The 25,425-nt window shown below is 35.4% G+C and overlaps 3 protein-coding genes across 3 annotated transcripts; all 3 read right to left on the bottom strand.

The window, feature by feature from the left end:
- Positions 1-1,751: 1,751 nt before the first annotated feature.
- On the bottom strand, positions 1,752-9,077 carry LOC111906286 (disease resistance protein RUN1). Its single transcript, XM_052766411.1, has 7 exons — positions 8,578-9,077; positions 7,945-8,002; positions 6,922-7,836; positions 6,608-6,829; positions 5,433-6,287; positions 3,257-5,350; positions 1,752-3,020 (listed from the first exon to the last, which is right to left on the bottom strand). The coding sequence occupies exons 1-6, from the start codon at positions 9,075-9,077 to the stop codon at positions 5,024-5,026; spliced, it is 2,877 nt and encodes a 958-aa protein (XP_052622371.1). The 3' UTR covers positions 1,752-3,020; positions 3,257-5,023.
- LOC111906324 (uncharacterized) lies at positions 3,608-4,117 on the bottom strand. Its single transcript, XM_023902089.1, has one exon. The coding sequence runs from the start codon at positions 4,115-4,117 to the stop codon at positions 3,608-3,610; it is 510 nt and encodes a 169-aa protein (XP_023757857.1).
- Positions 9,078-9,953: 876 nt separating the features above from the next.
- On the bottom strand, positions 9,954-17,908 carry LOC128127612 (uncharacterized). The gene is made up of 8 exons (XM_052766257.1): positions 17,726-17,908; positions 11,815-12,288; positions 11,616-11,739; positions 11,304-11,531; positions 11,061-11,192; positions 10,841-10,978; positions 10,548-10,763; positions 9,954-10,242 (listed from the first exon to the last, which is right to left on the bottom strand). The coding sequence occupies exons 2-8, from the start codon at positions 12,285-12,287 to the stop codon at positions 10,099-10,101; spliced, it is 1,455 nt and encodes a 484-aa protein (XP_052622217.1). The 5' UTR covers position 12,288; positions 17,726-17,908; the 3' UTR covers positions 9,954-10,098.
- Positions 17,909-25,425: the final 7,517 nt, after the last annotated feature.

Genomic DNA, 25,425 nt, shown 5'->3' with positions numbered 1-25,425 from the left:
GCAATATTTTGACTAAATACCTTAGAAATATACAACTAATAATAGAAAACTAATATACAACTAATACACCCCCTCAGTCTGAGCAAGAGGAGACCGGAGGCAAAGACTGGATTGAAAACGAGTAAATAGTTGATGCGGTAGGCCTTTTATGAAGATGTCTACATACTGAAAATCTGATGGGATGTGAAGAACTCTAATGTCACCAATGCGAACTTTCTCTTCCAATATGGATATCGAGTTCCACATGCTTTGTACATTGGTGTTGCATCGGATTTTCAGACAAAAAGACTGCAGATATGTTGACACAATAAACAATGGTTGCTTTGCGAGTTGGGACAAATAATTCAAGAAGCAAGTTGTTTACCCAACTCGTTTCAGCAACAGCATTTGCGACCCCACGATATTCAGCTTCGGCGCTTGATCGTGATATAGTATGTTGTCTTTTTGACGACCAAGACATCAAATTTTCCTCAAGAAAGAAACAATAACCCGAAGTAGATCGTCGGGAATCCAGCCCCCCCCCCCCCCCCCCCCCCAAATCAGAGTAGGCGATAAGTTGACTCGATTTTGAGGGAGAGATATGAAGACCAAGCTGAATAGTGCCCTTAAGATATCGAAGAACTCGTTTTAGGAATTTGAAGTGGGGTTCCCGCGGGGCATGCATAAATAGACATATTTGTTGTACCGCATACGTGAGACCAGGTCTAGTAATAGTGAGATACCGTAAGGCACCCGCAAGTTTGCGATATAATGTTCCATCAGCTAGTGGTTCACCACTGGATGCGCTCAATTTTGGCGATGTATCAACTGGTGTGGCACTTGGTTTGCAATTAGCTATGTGAGCGCCAGACAGAATGTCCGACGTATGTTTCCTGAGACGACAGGAACAACCCGCCATTTTGGCGTTTCACATGGATCCCAAGAAAGTGATGAAGAGCCCCCAAATCAGACATACCAAACTCACAAGAAAGTGTGGCAATGATGTTGGTGAGTAGCTTGTCAGAAGAAGCGGTGAGGATGATGTCGTCAATGTACAATAGTAAATAGGCCATTTCATTTCCTTGTTTATAGACAAAGAGAGAAGTGTCACTAACGGTGCTCCTGAAGCCACACTTAGTGGTATAGGTGGCAAATCTATCGTACAACGCGCGAGGAGCCTGTTTAAGGCCATACGATGATTTTTGTAACATGCAAACATGATTAGGATAAGTGGCATCTCTAAACCCCATGGGTTGATACATGTAAACAGTCTCGTGCAAGTCCTCGTGAAGAAATGCATTTTTGACGTCAAGTTGGTGTATTGGCTAACTCCAGGAAACTGCAAGACTAAGCACCGTTCTGATTGTGGTTGGTTTAACCACGGGACTAAAAGTCTCTTCACAATCAATACCAACTTTTTGACATTTTCCACTAACGACTAACCGAGCTTTATACCTTTGTAGAGTGCTATTGGCATTGAATTTATATCTAAATAGCCAAAGGCACCAAATAATATTAGCATTGGAAGGCCGAGGTACTAACTCCTACATGTGGTTGTCCATTAAGGCTCGATATTCTTCGTGCATGGCGTTACGCCAGTGAGGATCAGATAGGGCCTTTAGGTGAGAAGTGGGTACGGGTGAGATGGTGTGAGATGCGGAAGTATGGAGATTAATGGGTTCCTGTGGTTTTAGTGAACCAGACCGGGAGCGGGTTGTCATGGGATGAGTGTTGGTAGGTGGGGGGGGGGGGGGGGGGGGGGGTCGTGATGTGATAGAAAGAGGGGTTGGTGTTGATATAGAGGTTGGGGCGTTACCAGAGAGTGGTGTAGGCGAGGGGCTGATAGGCTGGGCAGGAAGTGGGTTTCTTATAGTGTTTGAAGCGGTGGTAGGGGTGGATGAGTGGCAGAGGGGGAGGGGGTGGTGGTGGTGGTGGTAGCGGTATGGAGGGGGTGAGTGGTGTGACAGACGGTGTAGATGAGGTGGGGATGTTAGGTCTAGGATCAAATAAGGTGGGAGATGGGGTAGACTCGAGGAAGGAGTAGTCTATGGGTGTGGATATGGATTTATTTGCGATAGGAAAAGAGGTTTCATCGAATGTTACATGACGGGATAAAATTATCTTTCCCGTGGAGAGGTCAAGGCACCAATAGCCACGAAAATGGGCCGGATAACTGAGAAAGACTCAAAGTTTGGCACGAATATCTAATTTGTGTGCTCGAGTGGAGGTGGTGTTGGGATAACACGCACATCCAAACACTCGTAAGTGGCCATAGTCAGGTTGGTAGAGGTAAAGAGCTGACATGGGAGTGTGAAAATTGAGGAGCTTAATCGGGAGGATGTTATGGAGATAACAGGTCGTATGTAGAGCCTCGACCCAGAAATGTGGTGGAAGAGATGCATGTGTAAGAAGTACAAGCATGATTTCATTAAGTCTTCGAATCATGCGCTATGATTTCCCATTTTGTTGGGATGTTTGAGGGCAAGAAAACCAGAAGTAGAGGTCATTCATGTCAGAGAACGTTTTGAAAGAATGGTTGTCGAATTCACCCCCTAGATCACAGTGGAAGGCTTTGATTGGTATGTTGAATTGGGTTTTAATGTATTTTCGAAATGTTGAGAATTTTGTGAAGGTTTCAGACTTGAACTTTAATGGAAATACCCATGTGTATTGGGTGTAATCATCCATTAAAACCATGTAGTATTTATATCCAGTTTTACTTGTTAAAGGTGAGGTCCACAAGACACAAGAATTATATCAAAGGGCAATATAGTAGAAGATGTAGAAATAGAAAAAGCTAGACGTTTATGCTTGGAAATTTGACACGCATTACAAACTAAAGTTCGACAACGTTTATTACATGGAATGATTTTATTTGAACTAAGAAAATCCAAAACAGGGAGGCCAGGATGACCCAAACGATCATGCCAAGCATCTTGAGCACTTGCGTACAGAAAGGTGGAACCCACGACCGGATAAGTGAGAGGATAAAGTTGACTGAAGCTATTGTGGCGAGATATCATCCGGCCCGTCTGGTAATCCTTCATAGAAAACACATATGGATCAAATCCAACAGAAACTTTGTTATCAATTGAAAATTTTCTAACAGAAATAAGGTTTTTAATGATATTTGGGATGTAAAGAGTATTTTTAAGGTGTAGGTCTCGGGTGGGTGTTTGAAAAGATGAGTGACCTGATACTTGCACTAGCACACGAGCACCATTTTCAACAAATATCGAACCAATTGGACAAGATAACGAGGGATTTGAAATTTTACCTTGGTCTCCAGTAAGGTGATCATTGGCTCCCGAATCCATGTACCACTGTTCATCGGGTTGTTCCAGATTCATTTCTTGAAAAGCTTCACCTATTTGAGTAGGTTCCATCGGGCCATAAGCTGTGAGATAAGCATGATTGTCTGTTGGGCCATTGGTGTGAGAAGCAGGCCTACGGGCAGAAGGAGTCCAAGTCTGGGATGGTTGACAATTCTATGGAGAGTTCCAAACTGCAGTTGTTGGATAAGGATAGGGAGGTGGGCTCCAATAAGCCCAATAGGGAGCACGGACATTTGAGGAAAACCAAGGTTGTGCATGTGCTTGCTGAACCTGCTGAGACCTGGGTTGTTGATTCAATTGGTTGCGCCTTGGGGCAGAGGAAGAACTACTCTGCAGAGAATTGGGTTGCTTGCCATTGGGTTGTTGCCTTGGCGTCGGCGATTGAGTTGAGTAGATGGAGCAGAATGCACAGCATCCATGGCTGTGGGTGGGGACAAGGTCTCACGGGCTGTCTGCCTTTGGTGTTCGAGTTCCAGCTTACTCACAACCGTCTCCCACGTGGGAAGAGTCTGATTAATGTAGGCCGTTGTCGTATCATACTCAGCACGTAATCCACAAACTAATTGAAGAACTAATCGTTGATTGTTGACAGGGCAGTCCACATCATTGAGTCTGTCACCTAGTTCCTTAACCTTTTGACAATATGCTTCGAGGGATGGCATGGATTTCAGAGTGAGATTGTTGAACTCGTGTTCAAGGGCTGCAACCCTTAAACCTTTATTGTTGAGGAATATGGTTTGAATGTGACACCAAGCTTCACGAGCCGTAGATTGAGTTTCAAGGACACGAGTCAGCATACCCATAAATCAATTGCAAGACGATTGCATCGATTTCAGATCATTATTCATACTCGGGATCAGTTTTGGCAGGTGGTTTCGTACCATCAATATGTGCCATGACTTTATAGCCCGTGGCATCAAGCTGGAATAACTTAACCCATGATGAGTAAGAGACCTTCAAGCCATCGAGAACCCTGACCTTGTGTTGAATATTGGCCACAGTATACACAAGGTGCATGGTTTTGGCGACGGCTGTGGATGAGGCTTCCGCCTTTTCAGACATGAGAACAGGTTGGAAAAGAAAATAACAGAGAAAAGAAAATAGCAGGAGGTGCAGATCGTGATCTGCAGGTAGTGATTTTAGGTAGAGAGCGATGGCTCTGATACCATGAACGTAATTGAATTCTTCTTGATTTCATTCCACAACAGAATCGTACATATACAGGGAGATAGCTATAAAATAGGAAATTACAATCTTCTAATTTTGGAGCAATATTTTGACTAGGTAATATATTAAATACCCTAGAAATATACAGCTAATAATAGACAACTAATATACAGCTAATAAGAAAAAACCCTAAAAGTAGAAGTCCTGGAAAATAGGGAAAGAATTAACAATGGTCGCATGAAGGAACACAAAGAAAGCAACAAACTTATAAACAAATCACAAAGAGGTTGTCAGAACCACTTGTCCCAAGGTCGCCATAGAATCTTGATAGAAGACTTTGAATCACGTTTGATCTTAAATGTCTTTATACTACTAGCTTCCTCATCCCAATATTCTGAGGAATCTGTTGCGACTTTTGTTGTTTGTGGCTGATCACCTTTACTTTTCCTAGGGACAAGCTCAGCCCCAACATAACTCTCACCTTTTGACGAATTCATATACCTGCTGTCCAAGGAAACTGATATCATAGTGTATAATGAATTCTAAAATCCGGTGTGTCTCAATGAACCAAAGGAAACATATCCTATATATGTTGTGCATTTATCAAATTCAGGCTTAATTACTTCATTAGGCTCCTGCCAAAGCTCAAATAGAGAATCTTCATCTACCTCCTGCTTGATGACTATATCAATATCCGGATATGGCATTTGGTTAACAACAACGCATATTAAGAACCCACAAAAGTCATTGTACCAATCATCTGGAAGACGTGGTGTAAATGTTCTCCCCCTAAACAGCCTACCTATAAACACCTTTGGAATCTGATGTTCAATAATGAAACTGATAAAGTAATCTTCACTAGCATTTCCCTGTCATGGAAATTAAACACAAACATTTATGATTGAGTCTATATAATAAAGATTGGAATTTAAATGGTAAATAGAGCCAAACCTGGATCATGGAATCTAGTAATATGTAACCAAAAAATTTGTTCCCACGCCAAAGTGAGACTTTCCACAACCATTTGCAGTTTGAAATATCTCCAAAGCTTTCAAGTGACTTGCAACCATCTGCTATAACAACAGCTATACTTGATGGCAGATCTGACAATTCTACAAGGTTTTTGCAGCATGAAACATCAATACATTTGAGCCGAGGAAGCCGCAAGGGGCTAAGATTCAACCGTGAAAATTTGTTTCTTGATAGATCGAGTTTTTGCAAGTTGGGTAACTCCCAAACAGCAGAGCTCATGTTTTCATCTCCTAACCTGCAGTAGCTGAGATCCAACTCTCGTAAGTCTCTCAGACAAAACTGTAACCCTATGTTGTTCATGTTGTTGTCACGTAAGCAAGTCTTCATGTTGTTTTTAGCTAAAGGCTCCTGTGAACACCATTCTACACCAGGAATATTGCTGCAACAACACCTCCAACAATTAACAAAAAAGTTTGCACATGATTCTATATAAGATGCAACTTCTTTCCTTCTATTATCGAAATCAAGACATGGTAAATTCTCCATGTTCTCTTCTTGAATCTCTGAGAACTTAAAAAGTTTGCTGCACCCTGTGAATGAAAGGATCTCAAGTTTCTGTAGTTTGGGAATGGGTGGGAACCTTTTAAGATTGAAACAACTTGATATGGATAAGGAAACAAGCCTTTCCAAGCCTCCAATCGATGGATGAATCTCTTCTAAATATAAACATCCACTAAGAACGAATTTTTCAAGATTTGCAATTCCATCAAAATCTGGTATTGTGATTAGGTTACGCAAACTCCGAAGTTCAATTGTCTTCAAATTTGGCAGCAACTGTTGTATACAAGTGCAAACAAGTCAAAATTTTGGCACACACGCACACACACACACACATACATATATATTATTAGAGTTACACAAAAATCTAATTTCTTCCATGTGTACATGGAAATCATTAGTGAAGTGTTTGTTTAATTAACAATCTAAAGATCTCTTACTAAAAGCAAAATAATAAAGGATTTTTTGAACACAAATGATTTATATCAATGTCTTATAATGGTTATAATCAATCAACAAAAATATAGGTTTAGTAAGGTCTATCATTCATCATCTCTTTTTTTACATCTCTTAATTAGATAGACAATAAGAATTACCTTATAACCCTCCCAAAGTTGTCTTTGCAAGCTGTTATTCAATCTTAGACAGCAAAGCGTCTTTTGTGGAAAGTTACTAAGAAATGGATTTGCAAGATCACCTTCCCAATCAATCCACCTAAGGTTCTTAGTGTTTGCAACAATCGCAGGATGATGTTTATGCCTTTGTAACTGATCCTTACTGCTGTATTCAAATCTTATTGCTTCAATCATATCAAGCTCCTGTGATAGAGGAACAAATTGGTGTGAGGGTTGAGTTGAAAGTGTTTGTTTATAAATACATGATAATCATGCAAAGCTAGTTTAACCAATACCGTTGTTGCATCCATAGCACATATCTTAAAAATATCTTCCTTCTTCCACAACCTACTATGTTTTTCAGGATTGTTAGGGTGTTCCCCTCTAACAATGTGGTGTCCCATTTCTTGCACCAAGTCATGCATATCAAACAATCCATACGAAATGGTTATGAGAGCCTTTTGTATCAACACCTTCACTCCTATAACAGGATGAAAACCACAAGCCTCAAGGATTCTCATTGCCTTATCTTTATCCTCCCTCCTAAAGAAACATGCAATATCAAGGAACAACTCTTTCTCAACCAGTTTAAGCCCATCAAAGCTAATCTTTAGCTTTTCCAGAATATCACTATCTGGGATCTCTTTCAGTCTGGCTAATGCACTCCTCCACTCATTGATGTCTTTGTCACGCAGAAAAGAACCAAGAACTGTAAGTGCTAATGGAAGCCCACCAGCATAAGACACCACTTCTTTTGAAAGTTGCTGATAATCTTCCAAAGGTCTGTTATCTTGGGGTGCATGTTTGCAAAAAAGCTTCATAGCCTCGTCACTATTTAACAAGCTAATATTGTGCATCACATTTACTTGGTGTGCAGCTAATAAATGCTTATCACGGGTTGTTATAATTATTAGACTTCCTTCACCGAACCAATCATGTGATCCAGCCAACGTTTTTAGTTGCTCAAGGTGATCGACATCATCTAGAACAATCAACACCTTTTTATGGCACAACCTATCCTTAATCATGCATCTTCCTCCTCCAACATTGTTTACTCCCATTTTTGAAAGAATCTCTCCTTCTAACTTTCCCAAACCATACCTGCTTGATTCCTCTCGAATATTTTGAACAAAGCAACAACCATCAAACTGCCTACAGATTTCATCATATATGGAAGATGCCAGAGTAGTCTTACCACCACCCCCAACCCCCTATATTCCAACCATGCGCACACCACCTGACCCAACTTGTAACTCCAATCTCAAAGCTTGCAAGCGAGACCCCATTCCAATCAGGTTTTCATTTTCACTTGAAGTTACTCGATGCAACTTCTGTGAAATTTCGGCAACAATTTGTTTGATGCCTTTTGGTTCATGCCTACACATCGGAATTAGAAGGATCATTAACATACACACTTTGACAAAAGAGGCACTTGCTTCATCTTCCATGAAATAAAGAAAAGGTATTCCTAATTACCCTTTATCTTTCTCATCCAAATATAACTTGTAAAGTCAAATATCACATAGAAGTAATATATAACAATTTTCTCAGGAAATATGAAATAGTTTCAAATAGCAAAAAGTAAAGAAAGATGGATTTGTCACCGTAGCTTGAAGTGAGTTGTTAAAACAAAATTAGAGCTAAAACACAACCAATTACATCATAACTTAATTTGAGCTTATACATAATCCTAATACTTGGGATATCTTTTAACTTGCCCACTATGATAAGAAACCACATCTTCTGAAAGCCAACCATAATTTCCACCAGGTTTATATTCGGCTTTTTGATCAAGTGATTAAGTCAAAACCTCTTTGTTTATCATGTCATCAACTTCATTAAGAATAATTAAAACATTTGTTTTAAAAACATATAAGGTACAAGTATAAATGAGTTGTAGAGCACACATATATGTCGTAAACAAAAAAGGTGCAAAAAAAGAAGAAAATTACCCATTGGCAATGTGCTTGGGTTCCCATCCAGAAATATTACTTGCATCCACAAGTGCTTTTCTCCAAGATTCAACTTTCCTCTTGTTCTCCAACTCATGTTTAGCAAATGCTTCTCCGTACTTCTGTTTTTGTTTTCGTATTTCAGAGGGATCCACATCATAAAATATAGGCATAACAATCTGGCTTCTCGTATCCCTGCATTTCATAATATGTGCAAGTTCATCCAGACACCACAATGAATCACAATAGTTTTTTGAAAATACGATGATGGCTATCTGTGATTCTTCAATAGCCTTCATAAGGGATGGGTGGATTGATTCTCCTTGGGGAAGTGTTTCGTTGTCTTTGTATGTGTAGATACCTTGTTGTTCGAGAGCCGAGTAGAGATGACCCACAAAAGTATTGCGAGTATCTTCTCCTCTAAAGCTAAGAAAAACATGGTACTTCCATGACTGAGAAGAAAGGGCCGGAGCCGATGGAGAAGATGATGATGATGCCATCAATGTGTTAATTGCTTGAGATAGAATGTAAGTGGTTTGAGCACCTCAACGAAAAGAACCTCGGAGAGATGTGAGTTTCCAATAAAACCTGTTATCATGTAGGAAAATCTCGTAAGAACTCATAATTGAACAGATTAAGATGTAGAAAATCTCATAACTAGTCCTTACACATTTCTTTTTCATTTTTTTGGTCATAAAAAACTCCTTTGAATGTATAATACAAGCTACAATTCGAAGACACTACTAGAAAACTAGGGTAATAGCTACGGCACAATCCGTAGCTATTCGGTAGGTATAAGGCGATACCTACGGATTTGCTACGGAAAATGTCCTGTAGCATAAATGCCCGTGGGAAATTTTTACCTACGGAATTGCTACGGACTAGCTACTGAATACCTACGGATATTTCCGTAGGTATAATACCTACAGAATAGCTACGGCCGGTAATTGCTACGGAATACCTACGGATTGCCAACGGGTGTATGTTCCTACGGAATAGCTACGGCCGGTAATTGCTACGGAATACCTACGGATTGCCAACGGGTGTATGTTCCTATGGAATAGCTACGGAATAGCATGGCTACGGATTTCCTACGGATTACCTACGCAAGTGTTTTCCTACAGAATAGCTACGGAACTGTTTAGCTACGGATTTCCTACGGATTAACGACAGAACTCAATTTTGACTAAAATTGACTTTCTTCCTACGGAATACCTACGGACCTATTTAGCGACGGATTTCCGTAGCTAGTCCGTAGCTAATTTCATTTTATCAAAAAAAATAAATTTTAAAAATTTAAAAATTTCCATTTTTTGTCAAATACCATATCAATTCAATTTGTCCAAAATACACCAAAAAATGTCCCTAATACCAACTTTGACACATTCAATTCCATTGTCTTAAATACCATACAAATGTCTCAAGTACCATACAAATTAGGCATAACAAAACAAGCAAACAATACAAGTGTTTACAAATTCAATTGTTCCAAAATAGTTATCAATTGTTCCAAAATACTTATCAATTGTCCTCGGGTGGATTATCGGGGGGACCATGGGGTTGATTTCCAGACATATTTATCATCCTCATAACCATCTCCATTTGTTCTTTCATTTGTTGTTGTTGTTGTTCCATGACAGAAACTTGTGCACGCAACCTATCAACCTAAAAAATGGTGACACAATTCAATACTTAAACAATAATAGCAATTTATTTTAGTTTATTGTAACAATGCATTTTAATTTATAATTATAGCAATACACTTAACTTTTAAACCATAATAGCAACATATATTTATTTTTATCAATTTAATCAATATTATCAACAAACTACATAACCTTTAACCATAATAGCAACATACTTTTGTTTATTATCAATTTAATCAATATTCTCACCAAACTACCTAGCTTTTAACCATATTAGCAACATATTTTTGTTTATTATCAATTTAATTAGTATTATCAACATACCTCTTGTTGTGTGCTATCCGACTGGGTGGACTGGGTGGATTGGGAAGATGGAGTCCCTAAAACCAAAAAATGTATATCCGATGCTCCTATCCCATAGATAGCACCCTTCTTCTTTCCTTTTCTTCTAAGTTGGCTTTCCTCCCATACATCTACATCATCCTTACGATTTGAAGGATCTTCACCAAATTTGTTGACCAACCCATGCAGATACCCCTCCTACAAATTACAAAAAACATGATTTTCATATACAAAAATGAGACAATCAATATACATAAATGATAAAGATAAGTTACTAGTGCTTCTTTGGCCGTCTGCGAGCAATATTCAATATTTTCATGATTTCCCTCAAAATATTTTTTCTTTGACTCGGCGGTGCCATGCGTCTGCACGAAAACATCATATTGTGTGGGTGGTTTACCCATCAATTTTTCCTACATAAAAGTCAACGTACAATTAATGTAGTTAGTGTTATAACAAAATAAGAATAATAAAATTTATTATTGTGATACTTACTAATTTCCTACGGTGCTGGTCAAATCCTATACTACCCGCAGTGTGTCTTGCTGTTGACCCACTAGAATCTGCGGTGTTGCGGTTCTGCTGAGCGATTTTTGAATTCTTTTGCCACTTCTCTGTGGACCAATGCTGTGAAAAGAATATATATATATATATATATATATATATATATATATATACAATAATATAATAAGAAATAAAAAACTTAACAAAAAAATAATAATGTATCATATCCGTTACATCACACAAACGTTGCCACACAGTCTCCGGTACGCGTTCGGGGCGGTAGTTATGCATCCCATCATAGTAGCTACAAAACTTTGGGGGGAGGGATTTCCCATCATTTCGTGCCATGTCGGCAGATTGTTTCCTGATACCTTTCATCCTATCTCTGTATCTATCCTTGAGGACACACTTGAATGCATCAAATATGTTCTCATTCTCTTGTGAATACCACCTATACATTGTCTGTAAAAGATAACAAGTAAATTTAAAAATACAAACTAAAAACAAATGAGTATAAGATATAATAACAAGTATTTAATATATTACCCCGAAACGCGAAAACATCTGTAGAAGAGCCTCATTTGGAATATCACTGAACTGGGCCCACGGATGATCTAAATTCTCCCAAAAGAGATGAATACACGCGTTGTGGATTTTTTGATCCCCAAACCTACAATATTGAAAAAACTATATAAGTATAATTATAACACCAAGAAATTAAGCTTTAAATGATGAAAACACTAACTTTTCCCCATGTCGTCTGATGAGGGGCAACGATGAGGCGTGAAAATCACTCGCATTCGAGTCGTGACCTCCTGAAATGCCTCTAGAGGCGGAGCCATGCGGCGTCAATGGCGTGTTCGGTGCCATCGGTGTGTGTGGGGTATGTGGTGACCGAAAAGTTGCCTCTGCATCTGCACCCTCAAAACAATAGTCCTCAAACCCATCATTACCACCTGTCCTCAAAAACATTTGTGGGGACTGAGGTCTGTAATCCGTCTGTGGTGGGAGCTGAGGCCTATAATCCGTATGTGGGACCTGGGGCATCTGACCCGTCTCTCGAGCCCGACGGCGAAGAATCCCGGCCAAGTCTGCTAAAGGATCAGCCATACGTGGCTCTTCGGTAGAATTAGGGGATGCCCTCCCCACCCTATGCCTCGCACTACCAGAAAAAGAGTTGTTACTGTGGCCTTTATCCTTGCGTCTATTACCCGACATGCTGCATTTAATAGAACAAGAATGGTCAGTTATATAATATATGATTAATAAGTTATGACAAAAGAAATGTTTAAAATAACAATATGTCCAAACCAAAATCATTAAAAAAACAACATTTAATTTTAAGGTTTTAAAAAAGAAGACAATGCTCTTAACATCAACAAATACAATGCTCTTATCATCAAAAAAAGACAATTCTCCTAACATCCGTCCTCATCATCTTCATCTTCAAATTCTTCTTCTGAATAATACAACTCGTTTTCATCATCTTCGACTTCAAAATCTTCCACTTCTTCGTCTTCCTCCCTAATTCTCTCATTCTCGTCGTCAGATATTTGCTCATACGTATTAGTAGTTGAGGCTAGGCACAATCGTTCTGCACGAGTTACAGTAAGGGGTGACTCAAATCGTTCTTCATCCTGAAAGATTTCATCTGCTTCCATTTCAGCTTCGGTAACTTCAAATACCCCTCTTGGTTTTGTCTTGATCACTGCCCACTTATCTTTAGTCTCCCTTGTCATTGAAGGGTATGGTGTATAAAACACTTGTTCTGCTTGTGATGCCAAACAAAAAGGGTCGTCAGTTTGAAGTCGAGAGTTGTATTTGACATCAATCAACTTGTTTTTGTTGACTATTACACCGTCTTTGTTATCAAACCAAATACAATTAAACAGTAACACAATTACACCGTCTCAAACCAATGGTCTTACCAACCGGCCGGGTATGCCACTTCCTTAAATGTTTAGACTCCAATTACTTTTAATTTATTTCTGGAAAAATAAAGAAAAACACGGGTGGAGTAAGAATCGAACTCGAGTCTCCTACGTAACTAAGCAACACAATTACCATCTGGCCGGGCATGCCACATCCTTGCTGAGTTTGTCTCCTATTAATTTTATGCACTTTCTTTTTTCGATTATTGTTATTATTATTATTATTATTATTATTAATAATCAAGTCTTAAAACTTTTTTTTATATATCGTATGTATGTGTGTGCTTATTATTATTATTATTATTATTATTATTATTTTCTTTTCAATATTCAAGTCTTAAAACTTTTTTTTCACTATTATTATTATTTTTTTCATTATTTTTTTTCAATAATAATAATAATATTAAAAAAAAATTAAAAATGTGGTTAACACACAAACAAACAATTAAAATAATATACGTTTAACGTATAAATTAAATAATTAGCTACGGATTAGCTACGGATTTTTCTTATTTTCGATTTTTAGGGCACCAAACGTCGTTTTTTTCGCTCCGTTTTTTTCACACCTCTATTATATAGGATTATCTATATTTTCACAAACTTATAGCTATTAACATCATTGATAAAGTCACGTGCACATACATGATCCATTGTTCGTTAAATGGTTTAACACTATAATGTTTATGAATATGTACACATACATCTCACAAACACATATACATGTACACATATACCACAACTCATTCATGTATATAAATATACATATACAAACATAATCCATCACAAGTTGGTGAAAAGTATAAACATTACAATGCTAAACAATGAAACGAGTACTTGATCCCGAAGGGACACACGACTTTATGAACGATATTAATAGCTACAAGTTGGTCAAAATATAGATAGCCATGTACAGTAGAGGTGTGAAAAAAACGGAGCGAAAAAAACGACAATTGGTGCCCGAAAAATCGAAAATAAGAAAAATCCGTAGCTAATCCGTAGCTAATTAGCTACGGATTAGCTACGGAATTCTAACGGAAAGCATATTCCGTAGCTATTCCGTAGGTAATTACCTACGGAATATGCTTTCCGTTAGAATTCCGTAGCTAATCCGTAGCTAATTCGCTACAGATTAGCTACGGATTTTTCTTATTTTCGATTTTTCGGGCACCAAACGTCGTTTTTTTCGCTCCGTTTTTTTCACACCTCTATTATATACGATTATCTATATTTTCACAAACTTATAGCTATTAACATCATTGATAAAGTCACGTGCACATACATGATCTATTGTTCGTTAAATGGTTTAACACTATAATGTTTATGAATATGTACACATACATCTCACAAACACATATACATACACATATACATGTACACATATACCACAACTCATTCATGTATATAAATATACATATACAAACATAATCCATCACAAGTTGGTGAAAAGTATAAACATTACAATGCTAAACAATGAAACGAGTACTTGATCCCGAAGGGGCACACGACTTTATGAACGATATTAGTAGTTACAAGTTGGTCAAAATATACATAGCCATGTACAGTAGAGGTGTGAAAAAAACGGAGCGAAAAAAACGACAATTGGTGCCCGAAAAATCGAAAATAAGAAAAATCCGTAGCTAATCCGTAGCTAATTAGCTACGGATTAGCTACGGATTTTTCTTATTTTCGATTTTTCGGGCACCAAACGTCGTTTTTTTCGCTTCGTTTTTTTCACACCTCTATTATATACGATTATCTATATTTTCACCAACTTATAGCTATTAATATCATTGATAAAGTCGCGTGCACATACATGATCCATTGTTCGTTTAATGGTTTAACACTATAATACGTATGAATACGTTCACATACATCTCACAAACACGTATATATACATACACATATACACGTACACATATACCATAACTCATTCATGTGTATAAATATACATATAAAAACATAATTCATCACAAGTTGATGAAAAGTATATGCATTACAATGTTAAACTGTGAAACAAGTACTTGATCCCAAAGGGCACACAACTTTGTGAACGATATTAATAGCTACATGTTGGTGAAAATAAAGATAATTATGTATAGTAGAGGTGTGAAAAAAACGAAGCGAAAAAAACGACGTTTAGTGCCCGAAAAAATGAAAATAAGAAAAATCCGTAGCTAATCCGTAGCTACTTAGCTAATCTGTAGGTAATTAGTATCCGTAGGTATTCCGTAGCCATTTCGTAGCTAATTAGCTACGGAATAGCTACGAATTTGCATATGTAGCTATTCCGTAGCTAATTAGCTACGGAATACCTACGGATTCGCATCTGTAGGTATTCCGTAGCTATTACGTAGCTAATTAGCTACGGAATAGCTACGGACCCGCTTCCGTAGCTATTCCGTAGCTATTCCGTTACCAAACTAGGGCATCCCATTATGTAGCTGATCCGTAGCAATTCCGTAGCTAATTAGCTACGGAAATTTTCCGTAGCTATTTTCCGTAGGAAAACACCATGTTTTCTAGTAGTGAGATAATGTGAGTTAGTTTTCTACCATCACATTATAAAAACTAATTTTTTACTCAATATTCTACATTGAGATTTTTCTTAAAATAAGTGGAGGAAATTTCACAGCAAAACCAAACTTAAGCAAACTCCCTTTCTCAACTCTTTACTTTAAAAGCTCATAATTCAATTTCCATAGGATTTGCTCCACAGCTTGACTCTTTTCTCTCAATTTTCTAGATCGATTAACCACATAGTGAAAATAATGAAAAAGTAATTTTGTTTGCTATGATCGGAATGGAATCTCGAAGTAATGGAATGAATGAGGTAATCAAATTGATCATTACATTTCATAGTCATGTTAGGTTGGTTGAAAAAATGGAATGAGTCATTCACACATGGTTTTTCTTATGCATTAGATTAAAAACTAAATAAAAATTAAATTGATCAATAAAAAAATGTTATTGTATTTAATCGAATAAAGGTATATCCTTAAACAAAATACATATAAGCATATTTCATTTCGTTTAACTTATGTTCTATGTTTATTTCAAATAGTAATATATATATATATATATATATATATATATATATATATATATATATATATATATATATATATATATATATATATATATATATATATATCAATTACAATATTGTTTACAAACTCAAAACTAGCATGTAATCATAAAATATATTTATAAAAATATAAAAACCAAAAAAATAGTTTAATTAACATATTAAAATTTAATAAGAAAGATTAGTATTGTTGAATATTATATGAACAAAAGTAATTTATAATTAAAATATGTCATTCCATTCCCTAAAAGAACGAGAAAAAAAAAATAAAGAACACCCCTCCACCATGCAATGAAAATCATGCAAGAAGGAATTGCATTCCATGAGATAATGCTCCATTCGTTCCTTTGTGGCAAACAAACATGATTTTTGTTCATTATTCTGTAATGCTCCATCCCATTTACGTTGTACATTCTCAAATTTGCAAAAAAGAAAGCCTTAAGTTCAAAAATCCTTTAAGTTTTCATGAAGTATGATTTTTTTTTCATATTATACGTATTCATGTAGAAAAAACATAACTATACACGAGAAAAAGTTTAACTAAACATTGTATAAATATGTTTTTTTAGAAGTATAAATACTCATTTTTACATTTTTTAGAAATATAAATATATTTTTTAGAAATGTTAATTATCTTCTAGAAGTATAGAAATGTATGTAGAAGCATATCAATCAAAAGCATGTTTATATGAAAAAGTCATAGTTATAGTTCTAAAAACGTAAAAATACAGATATGTACTACTAAAAAAATCTAATTATACTTCTAAAAAACATAAAAATACATATTATGCTTTACATAGCCTTCCAAGAGGACATCACTAATTAAGTCACTATATTATAACTTTTACAACGATACCATCTACTAAAATGCACACTCGTAACCATCATTAAATATTAGTCTATTGATTTACTACGATTGTATTAAGTATAAGTCTATTGATTTACTATTATATCATTGTATAAACATACAACACGAATATATGCATTTCAAAATGCTTATATTACGAACTTTTGCTTTCCCACCGACACATATAACTTGTATCTGATTTAGAAAGTTAACTTGAAATCACCAAAACGTCCCAACCATATATCCTCTGCCTATGTTTAAATTTTCATCACTAACCAGACTCCATTTGAAACACCACAGTTGGTAATCAGTAATTGACTAGTATCATTGATCAAATTGTAATGTTATGTACTAATAAGGAGTTTCCTATAAGTATTTGGTGCTTAAACGTAGCAATACACAAATTCAAACAGTGGCAAGCATACGTGTATTTTCTCAACAAACACAAAGCAGCACACAAGGGACCAACCCCCTGTTTCACTTTCTTTTAGTATCCACAACGCATACACACATCATTAGACTCGTTTTCCTCCAAATTCCATTCTTTTGTAACATACACAACACCATATTAACTTCACAGATTGTTTAATTTGATCATCCAACCACACTAATTCCAAAATTTCACAACTTTGACTAAATTAGGTCAAAATAGGTTTCTCACATTCCGGATCGACATTTTTTAACTATTTGATAAAATTTACTCAACATATTACATAGAACTTCATTAACACATCCATTTCTTTCTTGGTAACTTATAGTATAATTCATCAATTTATCAGTTTGAGGAACGTACCTCAAATTCCCAGCAACACCAAACTTTAGCTGAAACTCTTTCTATCTCTTTACTTTGCGAGATTATACTTCAACTTCAATAGTATTTATCCTTAATTTATTCTTTCAACTTGGATCGATTTGAGTAGGTAGCTACCGTTCACTCTGTTTCTCCCAGTTCTTCGGATAGACTAACGAGGTAGTGAAAACAATAAGAAAGTGATTATAATCTGTTATATATTTACTCAATTTTCAGAGTTTCATTATTAGTCATCACATTTCTTCATACTATCACCTCCAAACCCTTAAAATAGGGACATTTACAAAACTAGTCACATAATTTGGAAAATATAAGAAAATGATCTGATTTTTGGGCATTTGCAAAAATAACCATTATTTTTGGAAGAGAAATTAAACATCCTCTTAATTTTTGGACATTTGGGATTTCAGTAAATATATATCGTGTATTTTTCTTCTCATTTGCATCAATCACATTGTAAAAACTCTATTAGAAATGGTCATTTTTTGAAATATATAGTATCACCAATTTATCAACCAATATCACATTTTATTCTTTTGTATGGTGTCTACTTTCCATTTGTTATATTCCTTTAACATATTGTGTAATTCTTGTAAAAATAAAATGTTTTCTCAAAATTTTTGGCTTATTCTTGAAATTTCAGAGAACTTAATTTTTATGTCTGCAATTCGGAATCCAAAACACGAAATATGAGTATGAAATTTGAATCTGAAAATATACTTTTCGATTAGAAATTGTACTTCTAGTGAAACATAAATTTATTTGGAAATAGCTCAAAATGCACCCATTTCCGACATGGTAGGATTTGTTAAAACCGGGAAAATCTAGGTTATTTCCTTATGGAAATCTACTATAAACTCTTTATATTTTACATTTTGACCTTATATTCAATTAATTCTATATATTTTTTTATGATTAAGTCCCAAATACCAGTAAATGTATTCATTTTCATCATTTTTTCAGTTACCAGGTTATCCACTTTACAGTTTTATATTTTCGGCCCAGGTTTTAAATTTTATTACAAATTTGGTCGAAAATTTACATTTTTGGCTAGATTTTAAAATTTTATAACAATTTCATCCTATATTTAGTTTTTTTTACATAATTATTTTTTAAAACCTTTTTTTCAAATATGTTATTTTCGCTTTATAAAATCATATTCATACAAACAAAACATATTTTTATATAAAAATATATATAAAAACCTTTTTTTTAAAACATTTTTGTTAAAGAAGACTTTTTACATCTAGAAATATGTTTTTTTATATAAAGTTGGTCCAAAAGATTTTCGCACAGAAGGGTTTTTATAAATAATAAATAAATAAACATAGTTGGTTATGTTTACTGCTTGGTAGGTTTTTATGTTTGTTGTTATTAATAATATTAGTTTTAATTTTATAATTTTTTTTCTTTTATTTATTGGTTTATATAAAAATAGAAAAAAATAGAAAACCTTGGTTGAATAGTTTTTACTATCTTTTACTTAAAATTTAGAAATATAAAATATATTATTATTAACGAAGAGATGGTCGATTGGTATGTATTTTATTAATACATATATGTGTTAATTAATAAGTAAAAAAACAGCAAAGATAGATTAATAAGCATTGTTATTAAAATACTTTTTAAAGAGTATAAATAGTTGTATGACTAAAAACTGAATATTTATTTTTGGAGAAATATTTTGAAAAAAAAAAACTATTTTTAAACAGTTAAATATCTTGGTTTTTTAAATGACAAATTTGCAAAAATAGTTCTTGCGGTTGACAAAAAAAAATGTGGCTTCAGTCCAAAAATGTTTGATGATGCGTGAGTGGTTCATGTCTGGAACAACCATCGGCAGCCGCATATCTCACCGGAAACGACTGCTATCATTCTTATATGATCTTTCACCCTATTTTATCTTTCAGGCAGTTCGTCCCCATCACATCTGACATAGATTTCATTGTTGATGGAGCTAGGGTTTGCAAACCCTAAACCACAGAACTGATGGTCAAGTTAGGGTACCCTGTGACCATAATCAATGCCTTCAAACTCAAATTTCAATCCACCATTTTCAAGTACTCTTCTGCTCAAGGTTGATGATGGTGGTGTAATTGTGGGTTTTAGGGTTAAGGTGATGTAGGGAAGACAGTGACTCAATAAGGGAGTAGGGGTTGGATTTCTATGCATAAACAAAGCTAAGGAGACGAATGTTGGTGCCCAGACGGGCGAAAAATCTCATCAACCACCATCCCCACCATTGCTGTGAAAAACCACCACCGCTCATTTGTTTCTCCATTCGAAATAAACCTACCACCAGAACCAATCTTGTTCATCCAAACATTGTTTAACCCACCTCCAGTCCCTCCCCACTTCCACCTTCCTCCAATTTCGATGGATAATTTGATTTATAGAGCCATTTTTTATTTTTGGATCTTAATGTGATGTTGGTGGTTGTTGGTGGAGGTATAAGGGTGGTTTATGGAGGTTCCAGTGAGGGTGATATAGTAGGTGTTAAAGAAGAATGGTGGTGTTCAGGTGAGGTGGTTGGCAATCCAACTGTGGTAGTGACGAGATGGTGGTACCAAATATTAAAAAGAAATTAGGAGGAGTGGGTGGGTAAGTGGGATTTTATTTTGGTTTTTTAATTACATAATAATAAAATAATTAAAAGAAATTAAAAAAGAATTATCAAGAGAATTTTCGTCATTTCGGATAGGGTGTGGACTAAAACCACAAAAAAAACAAAAAAAAAAAAACAAAAAAAAAAATCAAAAAAAAAAACAAAACAAAACAAAACATAGGGACCAAAAGCACATGAGGTATCTAAAATTGGACCATTGATCACCACCAAAGTTTTTTGGATCAAATTCACAAATTTTTTACAACCATAGGGACCATTTTCATAGTTTTGTCTTTTAAAAAATTATTTTTGTTTGTACACCTGTAGAATTCAAAAATGAATAACATGTCAAAAATTATTTTTATAAATATCTTTATTTTTTATGTAAAAATATGTTATTTATGCAAAAATATGTTTTTTAAAAAAATAGGGTTTTTATGTGAAAATATGTTTTTTGTATAAATCATATTTTCACATAAAAAATCTACTATGCGAAAAACCTTTTGGACCAACTTTATACAAAAAAGACATTTTTAACATAAAAAACCTTTTTGAACAACGATGTTTTGTAAAAAAAAATTGTTTATATAGAAAAAAAAAGTTTCATGCGACTAGGGTGAGTTCACGACCCCTATTTCACTATTTTAAATGATCTTTGGGGCGGAATACATTTTTATCAAATGGTTTTATCAAAATATATTTATGCTTATAAATATAAAAATCATTTTCAAGCTTAAAACATTAGGATAATATAGCTGTATAGACTATTCCTAGTTGTAAGCTATGATATTATGTATAAGAGATATGATGCCTGATAGTTTAGGAGTAGATAATACCTAGATGTTATTATGGCCAATTCCCTAGGATAATGTAGTATTTATAAGTTATGTTGGTTAAATATAGGGATATGTACTGTACCTAGTTGTTACTCTGCCTGAATATCCTATTTTCAAATAATCATAACTAGGGTATATATATATATATATATATATATATATATATATATATATATATATATATATATATATATATATATATATATACTTGTATATACAAAATAATTATGAGATAAAAAGTTATAAGTATCAAATTAAGATAAAAGATGTATATTGTGATAGTTTTAGGATATCCCAAGAAAGGATAAAAGATAAAAGATAAAATGTGTAAGGTCAATGCGTTATTGAGTTGGTAATATTCATCCAAAGGCCTTGATTAAATTCAGCATTCCTGGATACTTATAATTGTTAATCTTGCAAGAGCTAGGAAGATATGTATAGATCTATACTGGGTCTGACAACCCACCAGCGATTGCTAGCTACAATCTCGACATAATAACTTTCTTATTATTCACTATTCGACGTCCGATGAAGCGTCATGGGCAAATTATTAGTCAAACAACGTCAATTATGAGGGATAATGGTAATACATTTGATCACCTTAGAGATCAGACAACCATTAGGGACGTCATAGAATGGTAGATAAAATAAGTTAGAATCGTTAGATATCCCAAAAAATAGTTAATCAGGATCGTTAGACATCGTTAAAGATAAAAAGATAGGATCGGTGGATATCCTAAAAGATAATAGGATCGTTAGACATCCTAAAAGATAATAGGATCGCTAGATATCCCAAAAGATAATTGATAGTTTATTTTATTTACTTCTTTTTATAGTTTATTTTAGTTTATTTTATTCATATTTTAGTTAATTTACATGCATCTTTTCCTTTTTGTTATTTTATGACTACTTTCGGGTACTTTCGAATTTCGTGAGCATAAATGCAGGTTTTAAGGAGAGTAGCAGAGCAGGATCTTTGGGAAGCGACTGGTCTTAGAAGTCATCAAGAATTTTGGGTTTGATAACTATGTAGATGATGTATGAAGTGGGCATTGTCAATTATTTGAAGGCTTGGAAGAAAGAAATTTTAAATTTGCAAAAAAAAATGGAAGAACATTCGAGCGTGCGGGGATTGATGATCGGGAGATTACGGAAGCTATGGATCGTTTGGAGAAGCCATCTTTGGCTTAAAATAAAGAGAACTTGAAGAAAAATGGGCTAGAAGCTAATCGGACTCGAACTGGGCCAATGGGCTAAGTTGTGGAGGCCCAACACTTAAAGAAACCCACAACCTGATGCCACCTGCACAAGGCTGCGCGGCCGCGCACGACATATCAGGGGCAATTTCGGGATTTCAATTAGAAGTTTATATGGGGAAGGTTGGTGTGCCACTTTTCTACACTCTTTCACATCTGAAATTGGAGATTTTTCTCTAGAGATTTTGAAGGTTTTTAAGGCCAAGAATACTTGAAGAACATCCTCTTTTCACCTCTTAATCTTGGTGAATGTTTGGTACAATCTTTCTTATCTTGATTTCTTGAGTGTAGCCATACTAGGCTAAACAAAACTTGGTTGAATTTTGTGGAATCCTTTGAATGTTTGTTGAATGTTGAAGACTCCATGAACTTGTTCTTGAATCTTTTATGTTTTAACATACTATTACTACTTGTATGATTTTATTCATGAGTTTAAATATGCTTGTGGTGATTAATTGGCTAATTTCTTGATTAAGTAAAGGATCTTCAAATTAGCAAGAAACAAGTGATTCTTGTGTTAGTTTTACTTCACACAAACATAAAAATATTTTCTCCTACATGGTAGTGAAAGCATTTAACTTCTCTTGGATTTGGTGACTTTTGATTCTTAATGCTAGTTGACTTTCACTAATTACACGTTTAATGGGAATTGTGACTTTAACTAAGGAAATTGTTATGAGCTTCTCTAACCATTTTAACAACTAAGAAAAAGTCTAGGTAATCTAAAGTTTCTTGGATTACTATAGCCAAATTAAGGATTCAAAACAAGTATTGCACCATTAGATTCTAATGATCTGTCCATCAAAAGTCAAAGTGAGGAAACCTTAAGTCAACCATTTCTCCCTTATTGATTTTACATCAAACTCTTATTTTTGTTGAAATGTCCATTCAAGTTTCATTTTAATTCAAGTTTTAATTTCATTGTCATTTTACAAGTACTTTTGCAGAAAGATTTTTCATAAATCCACAAAATTGAACCAATCTACACGGATTCGACCCCTTTACCACTATACACTATTTTAGTGTAAAATATTTAGGATATTTATTTTGTTGGACTCGACAACCACTAAATTTTGATGTCGTTTTCGAGGATTGGTTTATTTTTTATCAATTTGTTTCTCTATACCCAGATCTCAACGTACAGGTGCTTTGATTTATAACCTGAAAATTGAAAAAGAAGCAAGGCGTTTGGCAAAAGAAAAACAAATAGAACGTGGTCAAACTTCCAATCCTCACGGGGACCCGGAGGTTGAAATCGCTTCCTCTAGTGACACCGAACCTGATTCTAGTCCCAACCTTCGCCAAGAAATTCCCAAAACACCACCCCTACAACAAAATCCACCCATCATAAACCCAATTGCAATGGGGGACGGAGGAGAATCTCCCGAAAGAACCTTGATGAAAATGATGGAAATTGATGTTACAAAAACACCAACCGGTATCAATTACCTTGTTTTGGAAGGAGGTTTAGAATTGAAGTCAAGTTTGGTCCATCACCTTTCATGGATTGAAAAATGAAGACCCTCATAAACACTTGAAGATGTTCCGCATTATTTGCACTAGCATGAAGCCACAAGGGTCAACCGATGACCAAATCAAATTAAGGGCATTACCCTTTTCATTGACCGATAAAGCAAAGGATTGGTTAGTCTATCTTCCACCGGGGTCAGTCAATTCATGGACCGATATGTCAAGAGATTTTCTTGACAAATTTTATCCCGCTTCAAGAGTCTCAAGTCTTAGAAATGAGATTTGTGGAATCCTCCAAGGTCAAAATGAGACTTTTCATGATTATTGGGAGATGTTTAACAACTTATGTTATAGTTTTCCACAACATCAAATTCCATAACAATTCCTCATTCAACACTTCTATAAGGGATTGTTTCCAATGGAGAGGAGACTAGTTGATGCCTCAAGTGGTAGATATGTCTTTTGTGACAACCGTCAAATTCCGGTCAAGTCAAAGTCAAATAAAGTCAACAAGTCAAACCGGTCAACTCAATTAACCCTTGTATATTAGGGTTTACATTATGTTTACTATTGTACAACACACTATCTTAATGCAAAGTATCACTTTGAGTTTTCACGTGTTCGGAAAATTTAAACCCTAATCAGGGTAAGTGACAGAACTACTCGATAAATCATTAGTACATACCCTCCGGGGTCGTATAACACTTATAGCAAGGCTTAATAGGATTTTCAAACCTTGCATTTCGAAGCTAGACACTCGCAAAGGTCACAAACAAAGTCTCTATCAATCTCTCTCGCTCTATCTCTCTCTGCCAAATCTCCCTCACAACCTCTCTTAACTTGTTATAATCACTCGGGGCATCCCGACCCTTAACTTAATCAAAAGCCGCGTAAAACAGGATGTTTATGCGAAAATCAGTTATTTAGGACCGAAGCCGAAGGTCCCCATCAGAGCCGAACCAAAAAAGCAAAACTACTAAGAGCCAAAGCCGAAGGTTCCTTTCGGACCGAGACCGAACCTGAAGCCACCACGTTTTCGCCTTCGCCTTCTCTCCTCACCGCCTTTGCTTTCGGTTCCCATTAGTTGTTTCGCTTGCAACACCTACAGACCGAATCCTCCCTCTCGGTTCTTAAGGACCGAACCTCGCAACTTTGCCTCTTGGTTCCGGTTTTCGACCACTTTCGCGTTTTAAGCCCGTTTTTCATGATTTTAACGTGGGATTTTCACCAAACTCATATTTTGGCATATAAGACCCTATATATTCATATTTTAATCACATTTTGGGGGAAAACTTTATCTAAGAATAATATCTACTGTGTAAGATATTGATGTGGAGTGTTGACTTTTCCATAAAGTAATGACACAAGCTATCTCCCATACCCACTCTATGACAACCTCCAGTCACTATTCATCTCTACCTACTCAACTATTTTTCCTCTCACACTCTCCTCCAGCAAGATAGCTTGATCAAAGGCTGGAAAATCTGTATCTCTCCTCGCACCTTATTCACTCTT

Source organism: Lactuca sativa, chromosome 8 (assembly GCF_002870075.4).
Source record: "Lactuca sativa cultivar Salinas chromosome 8, Lsat_Salinas_v11, whole genome shotgun sequence".
NCBI classification, from domain to species: domain Eukaryota; kingdom Viridiplantae; phylum Streptophyta; class Magnoliopsida; order Asterales; family Asteraceae; genus Lactuca; species Lactuca sativa.
The sequence above is the reverse complement of the archived record's forward strand: the minus strand, read 5'-3'. Positions and strand labels throughout refer to the sequence as shown.